General features: G+C 49.0%; 1 protein-coding gene across 1 annotated transcript; it reads left to right on the forward strand.

Moving 5' to 3' along the window:
• The first annotated feature begins 287 nt into the window (after positions 1–287).
• Positions 288–4,758, forward strand: DMRTA2 (DMRT like family A2). Its single transcript, XM_029618430.1, has 3 exons — positions 288–873; positions 3,050–3,052; positions 3,192–4,758. Exons 1-3 carry the CDS (start codon positions 387–389, stop codon positions 4,067–4,069), a joined length of 1,368 nt encoding a protein of 455 aa, XP_029474290.1. The 5' UTR covers positions 288–386; the 3' UTR covers positions 4,070–4,758.
• The last annotated feature ends 5,124 nt before the right edge of the window (positions 4,759–9,882 follow it).

The following is a 9,882-nucleotide window of genomic DNA, read 5'->3' on the forward strand; positions in this document are numbered from 1 at the left end:
CGCAGGAAGGAGCAGAGCAGTTTTAAATTCATTTGGCATTTAACAGTAACAGAAAATGATGCTTAAATAGATGAAAAAGGATTTTGACGGATCAGCAAGGGAAAGGCAGGGAACTGCGTTCGGTCTTTAATTCGGAGACTGGAAGATCGCAGTGCAAATCTGAAATGAAAGGGGAGAGGTAAAGGAATCTGGGTTTGCGTTCTGCCGCTTTTGGAATTAACACAATTTGAGCGGAAAGGACGAGGTCCGGTTTATTATTCTTTTTGGTATTATTTTAGGGCGGAGAAGGCTGCGTTTGGGGGGGGGCTGGGTGCTAGCGATTCGCCACAAGAGAGTTGCTTTGGATATTTCATTCCTATTTCAGGGTGGAGGGCCGAGGAAGCCTTATGATGGAGCTGAGATCCGAAATACCCGGTGCCCCCTCGGGGCCTCAGGTATCTCATAGTGCGGCGGCGGCGGCGGCGGCGGCGGCGGCAGCGGCGGCGGCGGCGGCCGCGCTGCCGGTAACGGTGGCCGGCAGCCTCCTGCGGGGTCCCCCGCTGCTGCTGCGGGCAGCCGAGAAGTACCCGCGGACCCCCAAGTGCGCCCGCTGCCGGAACCACGGGGTGGTGTCGGCGCTGAAGGGCCACAAGCGCTACTGTCGCTGGAAGGACTGCATGTGCGCTAAGTGCACGCTCATCGCCGAGCGCCAGCGCGTTATGGCCGCGCAGGTGGCGCTGCGCAGGCAGCAAGCCCAGGAGGAGAACGAGGCCCGCGAGCTGCAGCTGCTGTACGGGACGGCGGAGGGCCTGGCCCTGGCCGCGGCCAACGGGATCATCCCTCCCCGGCCGGCTTACGAGGTCTTCGGATCGGTCTGCAGCGAAGGCACCGCAGGTAAGAACGGGGGCGGGAAGGGGGACAGGAACTTTCACTTCCAGTCGCACTTTGGATAGCGCGCAGTGCGAAAGAGCGAAAGCCCAAACGTGCTGCATTGGGGCAGATTCATGGTCTGTTTGGGGGGGTTTATTGCCGGAGAGAGAAAGAAAACAGAAGAGTAATGTCCGATTCTGCGGCTCGCAATAAAATACAGGGCCTTGCTTGGTACAGGATGAAAACAGAGCTCCGATATTAGGATTTAAAGCAGTAACTAACTTTCGAAACTTTTCTACTTTAAAATTAAGTTGTTGGGGTTTTTTTTGTTACGTTTGAAAGAAAAATCAGGAGCACATTTTGGAGATTAGTAATATTATTTATTTAGCTGAAACGGGGAGTTGAACTTTTCTTTTTTTTTTTTTTGTCAGATGTCACTGGGTATTCCTAACTGCAAATGTTACAGACTAACCAAGTCTTCTGCTTTAGCTTAAAACGCTTTTTTGCTCCTTGATAAGACCGACGAGGCCCCAGTGTTACATGGCCAAGCAATGGCAGGTGTCAGGGAAGAAGAAAGGCCGAGGAGAGCGCCTGGGGTTTCAATGTTTTTTGGTCATTTTTTTTACTGCATTTGGGAGAGCCCGGGGTGGTGCCGGAATAGTTTGGGTGTTCCCAGAATTAAATAAAGTGAGGCCAAGCTAATGACCCCTAGCGCTCCTGGGGTCCGGTGCCGGCCTTCGCCGCTTGGGTAAGTTGTCCCAGGAGAAAGGCGTTCGGCTTGATTTCTTTGCAATGCTTTCTCGGATTTCCCTGCTGGCAGTGCACCCGACTTTCCTGGGCTCCCCTGTCCTGCAGACCCGCCCGCCCCTCGAGGCCTTCCTCCCCGGCAGCATTCAATACGTTCCCACCGCGGCACCTTCCGCCCGGCCTAGAGCTTGCTGTTTCCAGGACTTTTCTTCTAGCGATGGAGGAAGGCCGCGGTCCCCGCTAACGCGGCCTGGGGAGTTCGCGCTGTCTCTCTATTTTTGTTTTTGTTTTTAACCAAAGCTGTGCGGACTCTGCTTGCTTTCTGATATCCCTATTGCCCCTGAGCTTGCATGTAACGCCCTTGCCTCTTTAGATCCCCGGTAACAGGCATTGCCCCTGAGTTGTATGTAACGCCCTTGCCTCTTTAGGTCCCCGGTAACAGGCACTGCCCCTGAGCTTGCATGTAACGCCTTTTCCCTATTGCCCCCGAGCTTGCCTGTAACGCCCTTGCCTCTTTAGGTCCCCGGTAACAGGCACTGCCCCTGAGCTTGCATGTAACGCCTTTTCCCTATTGCCCCCGAGCTTGCATGTAACGCCCTTGCCTCTTTAGGTCCCCGGTACCAGGCATTGCCCCTGAGCTTGCCTGTAACGCCCTTGCCTCTTTAGGTCCCCGGTAACAGGCACTGCCCCTGAGCTTGCATGTAACGCCTTTTCCCTATTGCCCCCGAGCTTGCCTGTAACGCCCTTGCCTCTTTAGGTCCCCGGTAACAGGCACTGCCCCTGAGCTTGCATGTAACGCCTTTTCCCTATTGCCCCCGAGCTTGCATGTAACGCCCTTGCCTCTTTAGGTCCCCGGTAACAGGCACTGCCCCTGAGCTTGCATGTAACGCCTTTTCCCTATTGCCCCCGAGCTTGCCTGTAACGCCCTTGCCTCTTTAGGTCCCCGGTAACAGGCACTGCCCCTGAGCTTGCATGTAACGCCTTTTCCCTATTGCCCCCGAGCTTGCATGTAACGCCCTTGCCTCTTTAGGTCCCCGGTACCAGGCATTGCCCCTGAGCTTGCCTGTAACGCCCTTGCCTCTTTAGGTCCCCGGTAACAGGCACTGCCCCTGAGCTTGCATGTAACGCCTTTTCCCTATTGCCCCCGAGCTTGCATGTAACGCCCATGCCTCTTTAGGTCCCCGGTAACAGGCACTGCCCCTGAGCTTGCATGTAACGCCTTTTCCCTATTGCCCCTGAGCTTGCATGTAACGCCTTTTCCCTATTGCCCCCGAGCTTGCCTGTAACGCCCTTGCCTCTTTAGGTCCCCGGTACCAGGCACTGTTTTATGAGAATGACTTGCCTGCGAAGAGATTCACTTGACCAACCTGTCTCTATTTAACGCTATAGTTTGGGGAGAGGGAATGGTATTTATTATTCCTATGCCTTTCTTCATCTCCTTCCGGTTAAAAAGGGAGTTGAATTCATTGGTTTTGATTTGGGGAGGGAAAGCTATTTATTGTCTCCCTACTTTGCTTGAAGTTTAAGGACCACTGTTTCCCGTTCCCCCAAATTGTAGCCAGTGACCCCCCCCCCCCTTGCTTTGTGTTTTGCAGACTCCAAGCTGCAGAAGTTCGAGCTCTTCCCGAAGTCGCTGCTGCCCCGGGCCCTCACCCCCCAGCCGTCCCCCGGCGCGGCGGCCAAGCCCCTCTCCACCGACGGCGACTCCGGCTCGGGCAGCGCGCCCGGCACCTCCTCGCCCGACGGCCGCCCGGGCTCCGGCTCCGAGAACGGCGACGGCGACTCCTTCCTGGGCTCGCCCGCCTGCAAGGCGCTGAAGGAGGGCGACGCCAGCCCGGGCTCCGCCAGCCCGCTGGGCTCCGACTCGGGCTCCGAGGCCGACAAGGACGAGCAGGAGCCCTCGCCGGCGCGCCAGAGGAGCCCCCTGGACATCCTGACCCGCGTCTTCCCCGCGCACCGCAAGGGCGTCCTGGAGCTGGTGCTGCAGGGCTGCGGCGGGGACGTGGTGCAGGCCATCGAGCAGATCCTGAACCACCGGGGGCCGGAGAAGGGCGCCGACGAGGCCTGGGCTCGGGAGGGGGCGCTGCCCGGCCTCCAGCCCGCGTCCTCCGCCAGCCAGCGGCCCCTGATCGCCGGGGCCGCGACGCCCGCCCTCGGCCCCCTGGGCAGCCGCTCGGCCTTCTCGCCCCTGCAGCCCAACGCCGGCCACTTCGGAGCGGAGGCCGGCGCCTACCCGCTGGGCACCCACCTGGGACTCAACCCCCTGCGCTTCGCCTACTCGGCCCACAGCAGGGGCCTGGCCTTCATGGCGCCCTACTCCACGGCCAGCCTGATGCCCACCTTGGGCTTCCGCCCGCCCATGGACTACGCCTTCAGCGACCTGATGAGAGACCGATCAAGCGTGCACAAGGAGCAGGTGTACCCCAATGGACTCTACGGCCCGATGGTCAACAACCCCCCGGAAAAGCCGTGAGGCAAGAAAGGGGCTCACAGAAATGGCTCCCCGCGTGGAACGGTGGCCAAGTGGCATTTCTTGCCAGACTGGCAACACGGGCCTGCTCGTCAGTGCTTACCTGGGAGAGTTTATAGCTGCCAAATGACGCAAACTGAACGCTAACTCTGAATTTGGACACGTCCCTTCCAACTTTGGTTTGTATGCATTCTAACACAATTGCATTTAATACCGACAGATGGCACTGAGTCCAATCTTTTTGGACAAAGCTGACAAATAAAAATTGTGGAAAGGTTAAAAAGTGCACTTTCAATGTTGAGGTATTTGTCACTCCCTTCGTTGCTGATAACCATTAAGCATGGATATCCTTGGTGCATTGTGAGTTTTTTTTTCTTCAATATTATAAATAAATATATATACAAGAGAATGTAATGCTATGGAATGGACGTTTAAGTTATTAATGTACTTGTAGGTGAAACATGGCATTAAAGTGAGCAAAGGGTTAGAAAACTGGCGTCATACTTACAAGATTTAGATTATATTGTAAAACTGGCAATCTTCTCTGAAGAGCTATAAAAAGCTTGTATATAAGGTTGGATGTTAGAGATTCTTACTTGTGTACCTAGAACTGCCCTCCCTCCCCCACTAATAATAATTCTGATTGTGATTTCAAAAGAAAATTGTTGTTGGTTCATTTTGTACATAGCAAACCTGGCTGTTAACATTTATGTATTTCCATTTCATAGGACGACTTAGAAAAAAATAAATAAATGTTATTTTCCAAAATCAGTGCAGCTTTTGCTTGCGGATTAGGGGGTCGAACACGAATCCTGTGTGAAAACAAAGAATAACAAATAGGGAAAAATATTTCAAAATTAAAATTCAATTTAATAAAGTAAATTGCAACTTTCGTAACACTATTTTATAAGTACAAGTTAAATATCACCATGAAAAAAAAAAATCATAAAATGGTGATATTCCAGTCAAAATTAACCTATTCCTCTTTCTTATTTTTAAGATTTTTCAAGACCTTACGTCTTCCAAATTAAAATAAATGATAACATGGAGCTAACAGTCTTATTCCTTTCAGTAAGTGTACCTGCGTTTTATCAAGCCGCAGCCAGGCGTACCTAATTCCTGTTCAGATAGAAACGATTTAATCTTTTAAGCAAAATCTCCAGCTAATTAAAGTTTAATCGTTGGGATTCTGTAAATCTGATGGGGCTCTAGTTGAACTAGGGATCACCACTCGACACTGGAACTTCCTCCGACTTTTTAAAGTATATTTAAGGCTTTATTTCCCTACGGCTTTCTCTATAAACACCAAATGAGGGAGAAAAAAAAAACCCTTTCAGAAAATAGGGCGCTGCGTTCATGTAATCAAACTTTAAAAATCCGGTTCTGTACCGACACCTCGCCAATGACAAAAAAAATCAGAATAAACGCGCTCTCTTAGCGCACGTTTAGCGCTGTATTTTAACGCTTAATGTACAAAACCCCAGTAGGGCGTCCTAAGAATCTTTAGCTGAATAACACTTGGCCGTACAATTCCCAGGCGGAAGCAGGAAGCCCGGCATCAAATGGAATTGGTCAAGAAGCAGAAACTGATTTTAACATTGGGGGATTGTAACATGTGGGGACCTCATCTGTCCCTTGGAGGCAATTATCCGAAAGCCAGTTTGAGGGATCCGACTGCTGATGTGGGAGGGTTTCTCTCCGAAAAGCCATTCCCGAACTCACTCCCACCGCCCAAGTTCAGTTGCCCGGTGGAAAATAAAACTGTAAAAGCTTCTTAAATTGGTTGGTATGGAAACCTAATCCCGGCAAAGTGTTCCCTGGCGCAGCTGGACTGTTTACTTTCTCACTTCAAATCTTGAGAGGGCAAACATTGGCTCTTCCTGCAATGCGTTCATATCTGGGAGCGGACGGAGCCCGGGGGTGGGGGGAGGCGGGTCTGGGGGTTTATTCTGTCTTTAACAATTTATAAGTCAGAGGCAATTGTAAGGGGTTTGGGTTTGTTTTTTTTCTCCTCTCTCTACGTGTAGGTAACGCGCACCTTTGTAAATAGTTTTAACCCAGAGCCAAATCTGAGCGCAGCCAAATCAATATCGCTGGGTAAACTTTTGAACGTCTCGGGTTCCAGGAGGGGCCGACGCTTCACACAAGTGCAAGGAAACGGTTTAATAAAGAGGGGCTTTAATGGTGAGCTAATTTGATTGCGCTCCCTAATTCCACTTTAATTAGAAAAGTCGTTGTCTGTTTGGTTCGAGGGTGCCAGGGCGGGGCTGGGAAAGATGGACCGTGGCCATCTGAATAAACTTTTCTGCTGCGCCTTTCATTTCGCAGTTGAATTTGCTCGGGATGAGCTTTCACAATAATAATAATAACAATCAGGATTAGAAGTGGAGCTGCGCGCAGCGCCTGATCGCAGCATCGCTCTCGTCTTAAGAGACGTTTAATGGATTTCGCAGATGCTTTACTTCATTTGTCTTATTTTTAATTGCGAAAGCGTGAATGGAGGGGGAGGGGAGGGGTTAAAATATCGGTTTGGCCGATAGGTTAGGTTTACATATGTTGCTTAAATACTTATTTTATGAAACCCGATCACGACGATAACGTTTTACTGTATGGAGCATCTATTGGTTCAAAACTGGTGTTATTGCATTTTAGACAGGAAACTGACAGAAAGATCATAATTGTTGGAGAAAACTGTTTGTATTTGAAAGCCCCCCTCCCCCACCCTCTCCCAATGTTTATTTAGAAAGTTTTGCACCCTTTTTGAAATAAAAATGTCTCCGCGGTGATTTTTTTTTCAGTCTTGAGTACAAATGCACGTGTATATATCTAAATCTGACGGCAAATGCATGCACGCGGATCCTCTCTCTCTCTCTCTCCCCCTCCCCCTATGAAATCTCTGAAGCTTTTGAAAGTTGGCATTATTGACCTGGACGGTCGATCCTTCTGCCTGCCCCCCCGTGCAAAGGCTGCAGCCCCTGGAAAACGGATCCGAAGGAAAGCGGCTGCAAACTCGGCTTTTGGCTGGGGGAGGCCCTCGAGCCTTCGGTCCCAAACGGAGAATCGCAGCTCGGCCTCGCCGCTCACTCCGGGGACAAGCAGAGGGGTGAGCGGCTTCCTTCACAGCCCCCAACGCTAGCAAAATGCCCTTCCTTAGGCCAGCCTGAACCTTCCTGATTTCGAAACTTTTACACAAAAAAAAAAAGAAAATAAAAGAATGCATTTTCCGACCCCCGTTCCGGGGTTCGGAGCACAGGAATAGATGTCCTTTTTATTTTAGCTTTATCTCGTGGCCGGACACCCGTGGGGCCGGCTTCCAGCTCCTGAGGGTCCTGCCCTCGGCCACACCAGGGTGGACACAAAAACCCCCGCAATGCCAGGAAAGATGTTAGCCCCGGAGCTCAAGTCACTGCTCCCTTTTCGGAGATCCTTGGCTGCAGGACGTGAACCTGCACCAGGGCTGGCACAGCCGCCCACGGTCACTGCCTGTGCCAGGCTGCCCACTGGCACCGCAGCCGAGCGAGTGCTTGAAAGCCGTTGTACTTATCTGTTGCTTGCTTCTGGTAGCTCGGAGGTAGAGTAAGTTACGGACAAAAGGGACAATCAAGATAAACCGAACTTGTCGCATCATAATTTAATATAGTTAAACATGATAATTTAAGAATAATACAAAGGAATTAATGCAAATGTTGTTTAGTGCCCTACGATTCCCAGGAAAAAAATTGCGGTTGTGATATCTTTTATTGGCCGAAAGAAAAAAAAATATTTTTTTTTCTGCATAGATGTTATTCGGACATTAGCTGATAAAGAAACAAATCTTGTTCCAGGAACAAGGTCTGCCAATAACTGAAATATGCTTTGCACTTTACCTTTACAATACTGTAAAGCGAGGAGAGCCAGCAGGACTATAAGAAACCATCTGAAACTTTACAGCACAACTACTCTGCTCTTTCAATACCCAGAGGTGTTTACCACTTCCCCACAGAATCAGATTCACGCCTTAAAAGGACCTTTGTAGTACAAAATAAGAATATATCATGCAAAGTAAATTATTCCATGTTTTATTTCTTTATATTCGTTTTCATGCACTAAACCCAAACCTTCACCATTATATTTGTTTATAGAGCTGGTTGTAATCTTGGAAATCCTATTGGGTATCTTAACTTGTATGATTGCAAGGCTCCTATCTCAGAGAACTTATGGTTCAAATCATTCTGTTGTCCCTTAGCTTAGTTTTGTCTTAATTTGATAAATTAAAACAAAAAAATCGCAGCCCTATGCGACTGACAAATCTATTTCCAGAAACAAGTTGAAAAACATTGCAACCCTGACCTACAATACAGAGGCCAACAGAGCAAACTGGTTTGTTAGAAGGAAAAGGAATGCTCCGTCGAAGTGTGCGAAAATTATTACACACTGTCGGGCATTAATGAAGCGATCCCTTCCCTGACGGAAAGTTTAGCCCACAACAAATGTGGTAGGAATTTTGCCTCTGCTCAATTACAGGGGGAGAGGGGAGGAAAGGGTGGGTAATGAAAAGCATAGATCCATATCTAGTGCCTCCGTTTATTTTCCAAATACCCATGTTATAAGGAAAGAATGTTCTGAAGCTGAAACGGGAAAGGAAAAAAATGGGAGTCATATCAGTTCTGTCACTTTTTCATTCAGATGGGACAGAGTTATATGCACAACACCTTGTGTGTGTGTGTGAGTGTTTGTGTGTGTGTGTGTGAGTGTGAGAGAGTGTGTGTGTGTGTGTATGTGTTGTGTGTGTTGTGTGTGTGTATGTGTATGTATGTGTGTGAGTGTGTATGTGTGTGTGTATATGTATGTGTGTGTGTGTATGTGTGTGTGTGAGTGTGTATATGTGTGTGTGTATGTGTGTGTGTATGTGTGTATGTGTGTGTGTGTATGTGTGTGTGAGAGTGTGTGTGTGTGTGTGTGTGAGTGTTTGTGTGTGAGTATGTGTGTGTGTGTGAGTGTGAGAGAGTGTGTGTGTGTGTGTGTGTATGTGTGTGAGTGTTGTCTGTATGTGTGTGTGTGTGTGTGTGTGTGTGTGGAGTGAATTCGAAAGTTCTGCCACACAAATATACAAACAGATACTGAACCTTTGGTGTTTGTGTATGCTCAAGCTAAACTAATTTAAAAAATGCCTTAGTTGTGACGAAATACACAGTAACTAGTAGATAACAGGGCTCCCCCACTCCCTTTTTTTTTCTTGGAAGGAGCACATTGACCCACGGCTCTTTAAGGATCAAACTCAAAAGTGACTCTGACTCAGTACAATACTCTAATTTTGACCTCGTGACCAGGATGTCCATTTCATTTGATATTTTCTCCCAACCCCCTTTTAAAATAATAATAAAAAAGGCATTAGCAGTTCAAGTCTGTAAATCATTGCTTTGCTTTACTATCTTTAAGTTCTAACTTTGATTTAATAAATAAACACTGGTGCCTCCCTTTGACAACCCCTCATCGAAGAGCCCATGGCAGGTACCCTTCTTTCCCTGTGCAAATGTATTTTTCAGCTTTTTATATGCAAATCTGGGCAACTGATTTGTACCCTGTGAAGGACACATAAACTGCAGGATCGGGTGCTGCATCAAGGGATGCAAAGCAACGCCTGAGTTGTACTAAGCCGCCGCAGGCCATTTTACGCATTCCACTTTGTAGACACAGTTACAAGGAGAGTTTTCCTTTCCAAAAGCCTCCGTTGGCACGGAAGACGTGCACCTTCTTTCAGCGGGTGTCAGACGTACACTGCTGTGCTAGGGTGGGTCCTGGGATGCAATCGAAAGGAGAGAGCAGCGGCGGAGGAT

This window comes from Rhinatrema bivittatum, chromosome 10, assembly GCF_901001135.1.
Source record: "Rhinatrema bivittatum chromosome 10, aRhiBiv1.1, whole genome shotgun sequence".
Taxonomy (NCBI): Eukaryota; Metazoa; Chordata; class Amphibia; order Gymnophiona; family Rhinatrematidae; genus Rhinatrema; species Rhinatrema bivittatum.